The sequence below is a fragment of the Podarcis filfolensis genome (assembly GCF_964270895.1).
Source record: "Podarcis filfolensis genome assembly, chromosome: 1".
NCBI classification, from domain to species: Eukaryota; Metazoa; Chordata; class Lepidosauria; order Squamata; family Lacertidae; genus Podarcis; species Podarcis filfolensis.
Window position 1 is genome coordinate 77860158 of NC_139604.1, and position 15025 is coordinate 77875182.

General features: G+C 43.6%; 1 protein-coding gene across 1 annotated transcript in view; it reads left to right on the forward strand.

The window, feature by feature from the left end:
• The first annotated feature begins 1808 nt into the window (after positions 1-1808).
• Positions 1809-15025, forward strand: part of NADSYN1 (NAD synthetase 1) — a 31647-nt gene continuing 18430 nt past the window's right edge. Inside the window, exons 1-8 of the mRNA XM_083598507.1 lie at positions 1809-2124; positions 4087-4147; positions 5061-5177; positions 8359-8412; positions 8699-8788; positions 10108-10159; positions 11388-11476; positions 13681-13798. Of these exons, the coding sequence (XP_083454633.1) occupies positions 1887-2124; positions 4087-4147; positions 5061-5177; positions 8359-8412; positions 8699-8788; positions 10108-10159; positions 11388-11476; positions 13681-13798 (819 nt within the window). The 5' untranslated portion in view covers positions 1809-1886. The remainder of the gene's footprint in view (positions 2125-4086; positions 4148-5060; positions 5178-8358; positions 8413-8698; positions 8789-10107; positions 10160-11387; positions 11477-13680; positions 13799-15025) is intronic.

Genomic DNA, 15025 nt, shown 5'->3' on the forward strand with positions numbered 1-15025 from the left:
ACAAGCTAATAACCTCCTTCCCAGACAAAGCACATCTTTCTGCAATGCACAGCTAAACCTCAGAATTCTCTCCCACAATATGTGGTGGCAATCAGCTCGAATGGCTTTCTAAGTAAGTTAGACAAATGCATGGGGAGAACAATGGCTGTATATTACAGTGGTACCTCAGGTTAAGTACTTAATTCATTCCGGAGGTCTGTACTTAACCTGAAACTGTTCTTAACCTGAAGCACCACTTTAGCTAATGGGGCCTCCTGCTGCTGCCGCGCCGCCAGAGCACGATTTCTGTTCTCATCCTGAAGCAAAGTTCTTAACCTGAAGCACTATTTCTGGGTTAGCGGAGTCTGTAACCTGAAGCTTATGTAACCCGAGGTACCACTGTACCTCCAAGATGAGAGGCAGCATGGGTGTAGCCATGGGGGACAGGGAGGGGCAGTTGCCTCCCCAAATCAATGTCAATAAAAATACATAGCTAACTGAGGTTCTCCCCCCCCCCCGCAAAGGCCTACACCCCACTAACAAAAATCCTGGCTACACCCATGAGAGGCGGTATAATTGCTGTGATTCACAAGTTGGGCTGCTGAGCTCATGTTAACTGGGTCTTTTCCCCTTACATGGGCTCTATAGTTATAACTGCTACATCACAAACATAAATTCAACAGGTTAATTTTTGCTCTTTCCTTGTCTTTCAGTGTGAGACGGCATAACGCCAGCTCTGGAAGCAGCTGTTCTACATCTATAGAAGAAAATATGGGGGAGATGAGCATAACAGTCTGGGGGATTTGGGCTAAGGTTAACTTGAGTCATGGTCATCCCAAAACTGCTGTCAGTCACAAGAAAAAAAGGCCACATAAAATGGGGGATTCTTAGTAAAGGAGAAAATATCTGACTATTTTTGCACTATCAAAGCAGCCCCAGAACATATAAATTAGAGAACATTGCTTTTAGTCAGATTAGTCTCCTTTTAAGAACTACCAAGGAACATCCATGCAGGAGAAAAAGTTGCACAGGGAGCAAGCCTCAGTGGACACAGTGGTAATTACTTCCATGTAAAAGTAGGATTGCACTGTTTTAATATTGTGTTTTAGTGCTGTAAACCTGCCTTGGGACCTTAGGATGAAGAGCAGGTAATTTAGAATAATAACAGCCCTCCAGGGGAATGCAGCTATGTTATATTATGTTTTCCATATTTCAGATACAGGCTGTGGTTGTTAAACGCCTTACAACTTTATACTAATGGCTTTATAATTGTGGCTTGCTCACTCTTGATTGGTGAAATTGTTTTCCGAGACCAAGACAGATGAACGCCAACCAACCATGATGCAACATAGACACTACTAAAACAACTACACAGGATATGCAGATATTTCAAGCGCACTCATTTTGCTAAGTGCATTTAATTAAACCGAAATCTCGCACAATCATGCTTAAAACAGTACAGATGCCGAAAGAGACCCGGGGGGGGGGGGGGAAGCCAAAACAAAACCCTAGACCTGAAATCGCAGCAAAAAAGCCAGTCTGGTTTAAATGGCTCCCTCCATCAACCCCGTAAACGCTCTCTCCACCCCGACCCACCAATCTAGCGCTCTACAGGATACAGACGCGAGTTCAGCTGAACATAAAGACTCCGTTCATTTATTTACACGGGAACCGCATTACCGTTCTCGACCATTTCTGGCCGTGCGGGGAGAAAACTGAAATACCAAAGGAAGCCGGGTGGGGGGGCGCGAACGCGTTACTAATGGCGTCGCGTCGCTCTACCCTCTCTCATCTCCGTGGTGAGAGCCCTATGCTTGGCGCTGGGATAACGAGAGTGGGAGGTTTAGTTCCATTTTCGAATCCCTTCCTACCTCTATGATTTATCCCGGAAGTGCCCCGCGGGGCTTATGTGTGGATTCTCTCGCTCGGCCCCCCCCCCCCCGGAAGCGAAAGGGTCCGCTTTTGCTCTGAGCTGGGGCTGTCGCTGTGTGTTATTTACAGCCGACCTACTGTCGCCAAAGGGCTCCCGGGAGAAGCGAAGCCTCAGGCACCGAAGCACCATGGGCAGGAAGGTGACTGTGGCCACCTGCGCCTTAAATCAATGGGCGCTGGATTTTGATGGCAACCTGGAAAGGATATTGAGAAGTAAGGCAAAGCAAAGAACGCTGGTGTTTCTTTGGTGCGGGGAGGGGGGGGCGCGCGTGTGTGTGTGCATATATATGCATGCAGTGATTCTTCAACTTCATTGGACTGGTCATGTGCGGATGCCTGATTATCGTCTCCCAAAGCAACTCTATTCCAAACTTAAAAATGGAAAGCGTAATGCTGGTGGTCAACAAAAGAGGTTCAAAGACTGTCTCAAGGCAAATTTTAAACACTGTAGTATAAACACCAACAATTGGGAAACACGAGCCTGCGAGTGCTCCAATTGGAGAACAGCCTTTACCAAAGGTGTAACTCTGCAATGAATACCTTCCAACTCTGCAATGAATACCTAACTCTATGAAAGGCCGGCACTTCTCTTTACTCTGTGGTTGTGGTGGAGTTAGCTTGCCCTGTGCCCCACAGCAGCACAACAATAAATTATGCAAGTGGTAATAAATTATAATAAATTATGCAATGAGATGAAATAACAAATGCAATGAAATAATAAATTATGCAATGAGATGTTTCAGACACAGGTGCTCTTGTTCAGGGTGCCATGCAGATTTTCCCCTTCCAGGATTCTATTTCTTTTCTCTTTTTTCAATTATATTTTATTAAGTTTCAACATATTTAGTATATACAATCAAAACACATTTTCATCTTTTCTCCCACCCCGTTTTCCATGGAGTTGTTGTTTCTCTCCCTTCTTCTGCACCCTATCTTCTATCTATTAAATCATAATCACAATATAATAATGAATTACTTCTGTTGCTTATAGATCAAATCCTGCTCAGGACTTAACAGGCTTCTTTGTTGCACTGCTTACAGTGCTCTGTAAGGCATGAAGCTGGTATGAGTCTCCAATAGCTGAGATTAAGATCCGTGATTTAATTTCCGTCTCTTTAAATGCCAGAGAGATGGGATACCTAGTGATGATTCTTCATCATGTTGTCGAATTGGGCCCTGCATATTTGATTGGCTCAGCTGGATTTTTTTTAAAATTGAAACACTGCTGTTTTTTGTTTGCAAACTCCAGTTATGGCAGAATTGGTTAGCGTTTGTTTCCCCACAAGGTGGAGGGTGACTGACATCAGGTGGACCACAGAGGCAGGACTACTGTGATCTCCAGCTGGCTAGCCCAGCACAGACTGGTTCAAGTGGCAATTCTAAGCAGTTCTGTTTTTCTAGAAAAAGAGATGCCAGAACTCACCATGGACGCCTCCCTTGTTCTCTTATAACAGCAATGGCACCCACCTGAGAGGTGCTGGAACTGAGTTCCAGCGAGTTCCGGCTGAAAAAAGCCCTGGTTCCAAGGATAATGTTGCTGGAAAGCAACAGCAGGAAAAGGCTGTTGTGTAACAGGAAAAGGCTGTTGTGGTCAAGTTCTGTTTGTAGGCTTCTTGCAGGCATTTGGTTGGTGACTGGGGAACAGGATGCTGGACTAGCTAATCCTTCAGTCTGAATCAAAAAGGACATTTCTTATAATTTGTAAAGCTTGTATGTTCTGTGTAAGCTGTAAGAGAGCTCTGTGCATAGTTATTGCTCTGTGATAGCCATTTCATGCACCTGTGTTCTCCACTGATTGCAGTTAAAACAGTTCTGTGAATCTGAGTTGTACATAGGGCAGTAAGTACCCCATTGGAAAAAGAAAATATTCTGTACCAAGAAAAACTGATGCTGATGACAATTTGCATGTAGCACGTCCTCTCAGTTATTGAATCCTTGATAGTCTCTGGTTTTTGAGATTTCAAAATGGAGTGCTCACGTATGGAGTGCTCCCATAAGGGCTGGGAATTTGCTTTAAAAAACCCGAGATTCTGAGGAGGCTGTATTGAGGCATCACATGCTGCCATTTTTTGTGCTCTACTGAGTCGTATCATTCATGTTGCTATACTTGAAGATGTAGGATTCTTCCCTTCCATGAGATTGCCAAAGATTAATAATTATAATTTGATATTCTAGGTATTGAAATTGCTAAACAGAAGGGAGCAAGATACCGGCTTGGGCCAGAACTTGAAATTTGGTGAGAATTGCTTAACCATTTCATATATTTTATTACCCTGCTGAAAAGACAGGTAGTCCTTTTGCAGGGAAAAAGAGAAATATGATTTTTCTAATCCTCCATAACCTTGGGGAGTAAGGATATCAAGTATGTTAGAAATATGTCAAAGTAAATGTAACTGAAATGTTTCTGTACATAGCTATAGCTATTGTAATCATACTTAAGTAAAATATTATTTTGCATTGCTTCTGAAAATTGTTCAGATACAGTGCTGTGCAAACTTAGCAGGGGTGGCATCCAGAGCAGTCGACTAGTTACCAGAATCACACTCCACCCTCTTGTTCCTGTCTTTAGATGGGAGAAGGGAAAGCCAGTTTTCATCTGCTCACCTCTTCAGACAGGTGATCAGCACTTTTAAAGGTGACAGTGTTAACACACACTGCCATGCTTACTGGTTTTTGAGTTGGGGTATGTAATGTTTGAAACATTTATCCTTAAAAGATTAATTGTCCTCAACACTTCTCTTCTACCTTCTGAAATAATGTGCAAACTTGTTTCTGTCCATTTGTGGAGCAAAGGGGGGGTTGTAGTTGGAGGGGAAAGAGAGCCATCTCATTCATGCCAATAGCATAACCTGTAGCAGATTTGATCATGGACAGCAGAAGGATGGAATAGAGATTTTAATACAAAAAGGAAATAATTCTGTATCCTACATACTTATTTCTTTAATGTCAATTACCACTGGAGTAATATAAATGTAGTTAATAATATACTCTTGGTTCAAGTGGTTGCTTCACATTAATTGGTACAATTAATGTACAATTGCCTATAATGAAGGGGTTCTACTTTAGGTAATTTCTCTTGCGAAAGCTCATAATTTCCTTCTTGGTATGAAAATAATGTGTTTGTCGATATGATTCTTGTTTTCATGCAGTGGATATGGCTGCTCTGATCATTACTATGAGTCTGATACACTTCTACATTCATTTCAAGTTCTGGCCAAACTTTTGGAATCTCCTGTTACTCAAGACATAATCTGTGATGTTGGAATGTAAGTTACCTTGTAATTACAATGTGTGTACATTAGCTTGAGATCCATGGTTTGTTTATTTATTGGCTTTATACCCCATCCTTCCTCCGGAAGGAGCCCAGGGTAGCAAACACATCTACATTTTGTTTTTAAAAAAGGATTCTAAAACAGGAAAAACATTCTAACAACAGTTTCAGTTAAAAATACCTAAAAACAGTTACAATATGCTAGTACTAACCCTTTGAATTGGGCCTGGTAGCTCATTGGCAGCCAGGGGATTGCTTTCAGGATCAGTGACAGATGTTCCCATTGGGCTGCCTCAATTACCAAACTAGCAGCCACATTTTGTACTAGTTGCAGCCTCTGCACCATCTTCAAATGCAGCCCCACATAGAATGCATTACAGTAGTCCAAACAGAACACTAGAGCGTGGACAGCTGAGGTCAGGCTGCCCTGGTCCAGGAATGACTGTAGCTAGTGACCCAGCCAAAGCTGAGCATATGCTCTGCTCGTCACAAATGTGTACTCTATGTGTAGCGTTCCTAGCCACATGCATGTCCTGTTTTGCTATGCAGCACAACCTCTCAATTATTTTCTGTGACCTCATTTCCTCCATGCTATTCTGTGAACAGAAAAAGAAGTAATAATGTATTGGGAGCAGAACTTCTTCATAACTGGTCTGGAGTTAGGGGTGAGCAGTGAAATGACCAGGTTTGCTGATAATACCAGATTCTTTAGGGTAGAGATAGAGTAAAAAGGGGTTGTGTGGAGCTGTACAAAGATCTCTCCAAACTCTGTGAATGGGTGTTAAAATGTCAAATGTGGTTCACTGTAAGCAAAGGATGCACGTAGGGGCTAAAGAACAACAACCCTCAATTGTTCTGACTTCACACATGCCCTAACGGGTTGGTAACATTGCAGAAGCAAAATATTGGGGTTGTGGTAGATAGCTCAGTGAAAATGTTGACATGGTTTGCTGCCCCTGTGGGGGGAAAAACAAACAAATTATGTGGTAGCCATCATTACTAAAGGGATTGGGACTGAAACTAGCAACTTGATTATGCTTTTATATGAAAGTATGATATTGTGGCCAATTTTATCCCAGTGGGTGATGAAATCATTGCCTTGAAAGCGTGTGGGTCTTGTAGAGAAGGAAGCTAAGGACAATTTTGACTTGTTATTATTAACTCTTAACAACATAGCAGTACATGATGCTATTTTCATTTCATTCATACTTTTGCAAGCACATGGAGGGGGCAGCCCTTGCACGACTAGTCTTGATTAAAAGGGGGGAGTCCTGGCAGTATACTTCATCTTTTTTAACCTGGTTCTGTTCTTCACTGGATGCAGGCTTCTCATAGCTCTTTAGACTTTTTTATTTTTCATGACCTTGTTTCCACATTCCATTCTCTTTTTGCAGCTGTTTCCTTCAAAGTACACACTGTTCTTATCTTCTGGTCTTCCTGTTCCGGCTGGTTTTTTGACAACTCCAGCAGTTTTTGGTAGTACTAGACTTCTAACCCCTTTAGCCTTGTTAAAGGGGAAAAATACATGTTCACTCATCTGTGTCGTATTTCATTCCATTATTTCATACGTTTGTTTCATAACAATATGACCCTCATTTGAAGTACTGGGTTGTATTCAATGTAGTGCTGAGGGTATGGTTCTGTCAGTGCAAGGATTTTCCTTCCGTGGCTGAACCTTCCCCTCTCCTCTTGCCGCACATCCTCTAAATCTGTTCCAGCGGTTCCCCCAACCCTTCAGAGTGGATTTAGGGAGGGGGAGGTGGAATTCCCACCACGTTGGTAGGAATCCTTGTGCTGGCTTCCCCTAGTGCAGTTAGTTAAATATGGCCCATTGTGTACACTTCTGGTCAGTATACTTCAGCAGAGATGTTGTAGAGCTGGAAACGGTGCAGAACAGGATAGCCAAAATGATGAAGGGACTGGAGCAACTCCCTTATGAGAAAAGGTGAAGCCATTTGGGTTTTTTAAAAGGTTTTTTTTTTTTTTAAAAAAAAAGGTAAAACGATCAACAGAGATTCCTCTTCTCCAGTACTGAGCACATTTGTACAAGCTCAGTCATATATAAATGAAGTGGTATCTGCAGAAGGCTAGAATCTAGTTTTGACTTGCCTAGATGATGGGCATGCAATGGGGACGCCTGCAGCACTGAATTGGCTGTTTCTGGCAAGGTGGGGTTATAATAGGAAGCGTGACAACAGTGAGAAATATTTCTGGTGCGTGCTAGAACTGAGACGTTTTGAGTGCATCAGAGACTATGTGTGTGAAAGATACTCAAAATTCCATTATTTTGTTCAGATCCTCTCATATACCGTATTTTTCGCTCGATAACACGCACCCGACCATAACACGCATGTAGTTTTTAGAGGAGGAAAACAAGGAAAAAAAATATTCTACATGAAACAGTGGATGTATGATTTTTGTGGTTCATGCTGTGGCCACAGACATGTGATCTGATGGTGAGTTTGGGGTAGCCCAATGCAAAAATCCTGAGGATCCATGTGGATCCATGTTTGTCACCACATTTTTGCACCACTGCGGCCCCAGGCAACAGTGGGTGCGTGATTTTTTTGGTGCAAACTGTAGCCATGGACATGCTATGTGATCTGATGGTGAATTTGGGGTGACCCAGTGCAAAAATCCTGAGGATCCATGTGGATCTGTGCTTTGTAACCACGTTTTAAGTGGGGAGGGAAGGAAAAGCACTCAAGGGACAAGGAGCACGCGTGGAGCAAGCTCTGCTTCTCTCCCTCCTCCTCCCCCCCTTCACGAGCTGAAAAACTTTGCTGGAGGGGCAGAGAGCCTGCTTGCTTTAAAGGAGCCTACCGTACAGGAGCCGCTTACACTCGTGTAAACGGCTCCCCTGCTTGCTTTAAAGGAGCCAACCGGACAGGAGCCGCTTACACTCGTGTAAGCGGCTCCCCTCCCGCTTTGCTCCTTTAAAGAAGCAGGCACTCTGTCCCTCTTTCCTCCCCATTCAGCGGCTCTTCTCCCGCTAGAAACCACGGAGGAGGGGAGCGGAGGGAAGCATTCGCTCCATAACACGCACAGACATTTCCCCTTACTTTCTAGGAGGAAAAAAACGCGTGTAATGGAGCGAAAACTACAGTACATATATATGTGAATGTCATCTATAGTAAGGAATCTCTTGTTTACACTGATTTTTATTATTTCTGCAGGCCTGTTATGCACCGAAATGTTCGCTACAATTGCAGAGTGATCTTCTTAAACAAGTACGTGACTGCTTTCCAATCAAAGTACTCTTCCTCTCATTTTTAGAATGTGCCTCTCTGGGATACTCTGTGTGCTTGTGTTTAGGTGTAGATTTAATCCCCATTTTTTAAGTGGAGAAACTAATGCTTAGGCCTAAGTATATGTTTGATTGTTCTCTGTTGAAATAAGCAGATTTCAAAATCCTTAACTTTGGCTGGGTTGCAGTAAAAGAACATTTCTCAAGGGCCTTGTTTTCATTTTGTTGCACTGCATGTCCTCATGGTAGCTTTATTTGTTTTATTCAAGGAAAATACTTCTGATACGACCAAAGATGGCGCTGGCAAATACAGGAAACTACCGGGAGATGCGATGGTTCACTCCTTGGAGTAGATCACGGCAAGTTCCTATACTTCATAGTGATAACCATTCTAGAGAATTGGGTTGCTCCTTGATGTATATCATTCCAAACCTCTGTTAGAATATCTTTCAGGAGGCTTTGTTGTGTGGCTTGTCTGAAACATTTTTTAAAAAATCATTGCCAGAACTGCATCCATGCTGACATTGCATCCTGGTATAATACTTTGTCATGAGCACCATGTGGCATGCTAGCCATGCATGGCAACCCTCCAAGGCTGTGTTTGTCCTTTGCATGAGACTGCAAAGCCAGGAGGGCTGTCCTCTCAGGCTGTAAAGCTGCCCTTGGGGCTCCCCCTGAAACTGACACAGAAGCTCCAGCGGGTGCAGAATGCCGCAGCAAGATTCCTTATGGGGTCCCTGCCACGGGATCACATTCACCCGGTGCTATACCAGCTGCACTGGCTCCCGGTGGAGTACAGGATCAGGTTTAAGGTGCTGGTTTTAACCTTTAAAGCCCTACACGGCCTAGGGCCCTCGTACCTACGGGACTGCCTCTTCTGGTATGCCCCACGGAGGACCTTATGGTCTGCTAACAACAACACCTTGAAGATCCTGGGCCCTAGGGAAATTAGACTGGCCTCGACTAGAGCCAGGGCCTTTTTGGCCGTGGCCCCGGCCTGGTGGAACGCTTTCCCACAAGAGACCAGGGCCCTGCAGGATTTGACATCTTTCCGCAGGGCCTGCAAGACGGAGCTGTTCCGCCAGGCCTTTGGGCAGGATGCAGTTTGACTTACTTACCTTTGTATAAAACAAGCCCAAAGGAGGCCCCCAACCTGCTCACAGGTCCTTGTATGATCAGTGGAAACAGTTGGTCCTGGCAAGTATTAGCAACTCTCAATTCCACCCTGATATTTGCCACCTGCCCAGATTTTTAACTTGTCTGAATTAATTTTAAGATGGATTTTAATTAATTGATTTCTGTTTTTATGCTTATTGTGTTGTTTTTATGATGTTAGCCGCTCTGAGCTCAGCCTCAGCTGGGGAGGGCGGGATACAAATAAAATTTTATTATTAATATAATATAATTATTATTAAAGTTGCATTTGACTTTTAAAATTATTATTATTTGTTGAATTTGCATACCACCCTATACCCATAGATCTCAGGCTTGGTAGGTTGCAAGTTGTGCAGGCCTCGTTTATGAAAAGCTTCTGCTTTAACTTGATTTTATTTTTTTTATTTTTTTGGTCGCAGAATTTTAGCTGAAGAGGTTTGGCAGTGTGTTAAAATTTAGTATATTGAAAAGTGTGTTTAAGTGCTTATTTGTCGCATAATTTCCCCCCATACCCCTCCTTTAGGCACGTGGAAGAGTATTTTCCTCCCAGGATGATACAAGAGATAACAGTTCAGGTACAATGCTTTGATACATATGGGGGATAGCAGTATAATAATAATAAAATCCACCACCTTTGACTGTCAACCATGGCTGGATCTAGTCACGTCAAAGAAGCGATTCAATTAAACGCATTGTAAACTTCATACAGGGAAGTTCTGTTGGCGAAAAATGGGACTCCACAGCGCCATCTGGTGTTATAATCTTTACAAATGTTGCCGAGTCCCAAGGTTTAGATACTAGCGGTTTGATGTTACAGGTGCTAACTGGTGATTTTTGTTCTCCTTTCCATGTTCTTATATTTGGAATATAAATAAATTCAAAAACTAAAATTGATTGAAAACTCATGTATTATTACTGTTAATGGGACATGCATAGCCTTGCACTTCGAATTTTCCTGATTAAATGTTACCTCAGTATTTATACACTGTATTCTCTTGCCAAAAAGGCAGTTTCTGCAGTGTACAAATTTAAAATGAAAGCTCATGTAAAACAAGCCATAGGATGTTTTGGAGACCATGGACACATTTGCAAATCAGGTGAATTGTTGTGGGTGCCACACCATATCCTATTCTTCTGGCTAGATTCTGCAGGAAGAGGGGACCCTGAGGCTAACAGCGAAGGCCTCTGTGGTTGTCATGTTGGCAACTCTCATTTAATTCCATTAGCCTTAATACAATGGTTATGTTAGCATAGCCCTTAACCATAGCTGTTGCTCATCCGGATTCACTTTCAAACCAGGGTTTGAAGCAAGTTTAAAATATCTGATTTAAACTAAAACCTTGCTTAATATTAAAAGTTAACACTGGACTGATTGGAGAGAAGGGCAGGAGACCCTGTGAGGAGGAATTGTGAAACCCCATAGTCCACTTGTGATACCTTTTTCCCTGGTTAAGGGATCAGAAACATGCCTTTCAGAAGTGCAGTTTCCAGAGCTTAATTTCCTGACATGTTTTGTAGCTGAGAGCTACTGTGCCCAATATTACATCTTGTGACTTGGATTATAATTGGCCATCCCTGTGTTATGGTACAGTATGTTCCAACTAAAAAAATATAAATGATGTAAACACTAGTTTCATAACCTTTTTGAGAGGTGTTTTTATTAGGGTGTTGTGAGTCAAATTGCATATGATAAATGCCTTTATCACAGCTTTAGATGGATAATTTTGTATGTTGGTCAATCACTGGGTCGTGGATTCTTTTTTCCTATTCCAATGGCCCATCCTCACTCCTTGCTTGTCTTAGGAAAGTGTCCCATTTGGTGATGCAGTTCTGGCAACTTTAGATACCTGCATAGGAAGTGAAATCTGTGAAGAACTGTGGACACCAGTCAGGTAAGAGGTGAATTAAGGTTTGGAGAGGATTCCCAAAACTGCTAAAATAAATCAAATCCAAATCAATTTTGCAGTAAACATTGAAGACCCCTTCACCCCTCTTCTCTCTCTGGAACATTCTAGAGAACAAGTCAGGTTAATCAATAAGATGGCAATATGGAGAACTTCAGCTTTCATTGTACAGTGGTGCCTCGCAAGACGAAATTAATTCGTACCGCAAGTTTTTTCTTCTTGCGAGTTTTTCGTCTTGCGAAGCATGGTTTCCCATAGGAATGCATTGAAAATCAATTAATGCGTTCCTATGGAGACCGCTTGCCAGGCTGGCGGTGCGGAGAAGGGCTTTTCTCCCCACCGCAAGCCTTCAGGACAGGTCCGGGAACAGAGGGGAAGGCGCGCAGCGCTTCTCCTCTGTTCCTGGGGCTTGCGGTGGGAGGAGGGTTTTTCCTCCCCACCGCCAACATTCAGAACAGCATTCTGAATGTTGGCGGTGGGAAGGAAAACCCTCCTCCCACCGCAAGTCTTCAGGACAGCCATCCGAAGGCTGGCGCGGGGAGGAGGTCTCTCCGCCCCACCGCCAGCCTTCGGAGCAGCCTTCCGAAGGCTGCCGGTGGGGCGGAGAGACCTCCTCCCGCCGCCAGCCTTCGGAGCAGCCTTCCAAAGGCTGCCGGTGGGGCGGAGAGACCTCCTCCCACCGCCAGCCTTCGGAGCAGCCTTCCAAAGGCTGGCGGCGGGAGGAGGTCTCTATGCCCCACCGCCAGCCTTCGGAGGAGGTCCGAGGACAGTGGGGAAGACGCGCTGCGCTTCCCCGCTGTCCTGGAGATTTCCCTATGGGCTTTCGTCTTGCGAAGGAAGCCCATAGGGAAATTCGTCTTGCGAAGCGCATCGAAAAACGGAAAACCCTTTCGTCTGTCGGGTTTTTCGTCTTGCGAGGCGTTCGTCTTGCGGGGCACCACTGTAGATAGTTCTGTATCCACAAATGTCCTTAAATTGTTTATTGCTTGTTTTATACACTGAATACAGTGGTACCTCGGTTTTTGAACTTAATCCGTTCCAGAAGTCCGTTCTTAAACCAAAGCCGTTCTTAAACCGAGGCGCTCTTTCCCTAATGAGGCCTCCCGCCGCCGGTGCCCTTCCACCGTTCAGATTCCATTCTTAGACTGAGGTAAAGTTCGCAAACCAGGACACTACCTCTGGTTTTGCGGAGTTCATAAACCAAATAGTTCGTAAACAGGGCTGTTCTTAAACCGATGTACCACTGTATTTAGTAATTGCATGTGGGGGCGGGGGCGGTTGAGCTTTTCTAATTTGAGGAAATAAATGTTCATATCCAAAGTCACTGATCATAAATATCAAACTTAAACCATAATAATAGAAAGAATGATGGTAGTACCTATAACTGGTAGTACCTATAACTCTGTATGCATAAAAAGAAATCTGATAACAAGCATCAGTAAATCATTAAATCAGAGGGTATCTATGATTCATGTAGCTTGAGGTGCTCATAGACTATGCCCATGTTTTTACCAGAGCTTCAGTTTACATTTCATATTTGCACAATAGTTTTTCTTAATTACTTTATAAGGTAAGCATGGGCTTGGCATTCGTAAATTGACTTTTCTAAAGTCAATATATGGAGCTCAGTCATCCATAAACATTTGATTCAGTGTAAAGCAGGCATAGGCAAACTCCTGCCCTCCAGATGTTTAGGACTACAATTCCCATCATCCCTGACCACTGGTCCTGTTAGCTAGGGGTGGTGGGAATTGTAGTCCCAAACATCTGGAGGGCCGGAGTTTGCCTAAACCTGGTGTAAAGCTACAAGGCATGTGGGACGTTGCACACTGGCTGCAGTGTTCTAGTTTGGTGGCACTATCTCATACATTGGACTCGGCGAGAGGCACTCTTACCAAAGAGTGGGCAACACTCACATAGATGAGGGTTTCCAAATGACGACTTCATCCGCCTTGCTGCGTACTCTACTCATGCAGTAAAGCTGTAAGTGGCATTTTCTGTATGGGTATATAAGTTGTATCTGAACATCTGTTCCCTAGAAGAGCACTTTGGTGGCAGCGAAACTGCATTTTCCATGCAGTCAAACAGCAAGCTGTTGCTGCGCTAAATTTTGATCCAGTAGCACAATGCAAATTTTGGATCGCACACAGCTGCAAGCTTTTCATTTAATTTATGGTTCCTCAATTTCATAGTCCTCACATTGAAATGGGAATTGATGGAGTGGAGATCTTCACAAATTCTTCAGCGAGTCACCATGTATTGCGAAAAGCTAATACCCGAGTGGAATTGGTAAATTTTGCAACAGCTAAGGTAGGTCAAATATCCCCACATTTTACCTGATTTTTTATTAAATGGTGTGTGTGACTTTGATATCTAATCAATATAATTCAAGGTGGCAAATGTAGTGTTGCCCAAAAGTCTCTGTTCCCAGAGTCAGACTTCCTTGGGGCCAGCAAGGCTGCTTCATCATCTGTCTTCATAATCTGTAAAGCGTAGTCATGTTGAATTATCCTTTATAACCTGGGACTTGATTTTAGTGCTTGTGAAAAGAAAGAAACCCTGGCCATGGTAGTTACCTTTAAGCCAGCGATGGCCAAACTTGGCCCTCCAGCTGTTTTGGGACTACAACTCCCATCATCCCTAGGACCAGTGGTCAGGGATGATGGGAATTGTAGTCCCAAAACAGCTGGAGGGCCAAGTTTGGCCATCACTGCTTTAAGCAGATGATCAGTTTTTGGAACCCTGACAAGGAAACACAGGATAAATTTCCACAAAAAACTGATTACTTAATATCTTCCTTCAGTGTGGATTCTCTTGTAAACTGAGATACTCTGCAGTGGCCAGAAGTTATTTTTCTGATCGCAGCAATTTGGCAAAGTTTCCCTCTTGATCATGGAAATGAGCTATAGTTCTTTGAAAAGTATCTGTATTTGATGTCTGGCTCCCACAACCCTCCCGACTTCTTTACATAATTCTGTAACCAGGAGCAGATTGTGTGGGGAGAAGTAAGTGGCTGAGTTGTGTGGGTGAAAGCAAAATACTAGGCATTTTCGCTTTCATATTTGCAGAGCTGGTATTGTGAAAGAACTTCCCACTGCTTGTTAACTTGGGTTGGCACGGGTGGCCCCAGTTGTTTGTAAGGACTTGTTGAGAACGGCCTTGCCTTTACGCTGATGCTCCTATTAAACATATTGGAGCTAGACTACTAGACAAGGCAGGACTCCCTTAAAGACAGTCTGAAGATGCTAGTGTAGAATGCAGCCACTGACAGGCACTTCTGTGCAATTTCATAGAACATCTACTTTGTGCAATATGCGCTAGCTGCCTCTTTGTTACCAGGCCCAGTTCAGGGTGTTGACTCTTAATGCATAGAGCTCTGAATGACTCCAGGCCTAGGTATCTGACAGAGCACTTCTCCCCATATCAGCCACCCCAAGCTCCGAGATATGGGACAGGGACTCCTGCTTGTGGTCTCATCAGTACATTTAGCTTGCTGTGCAGGGATCTTAGAGTAGGTCGTTCTTTGTAGTAGTGCGC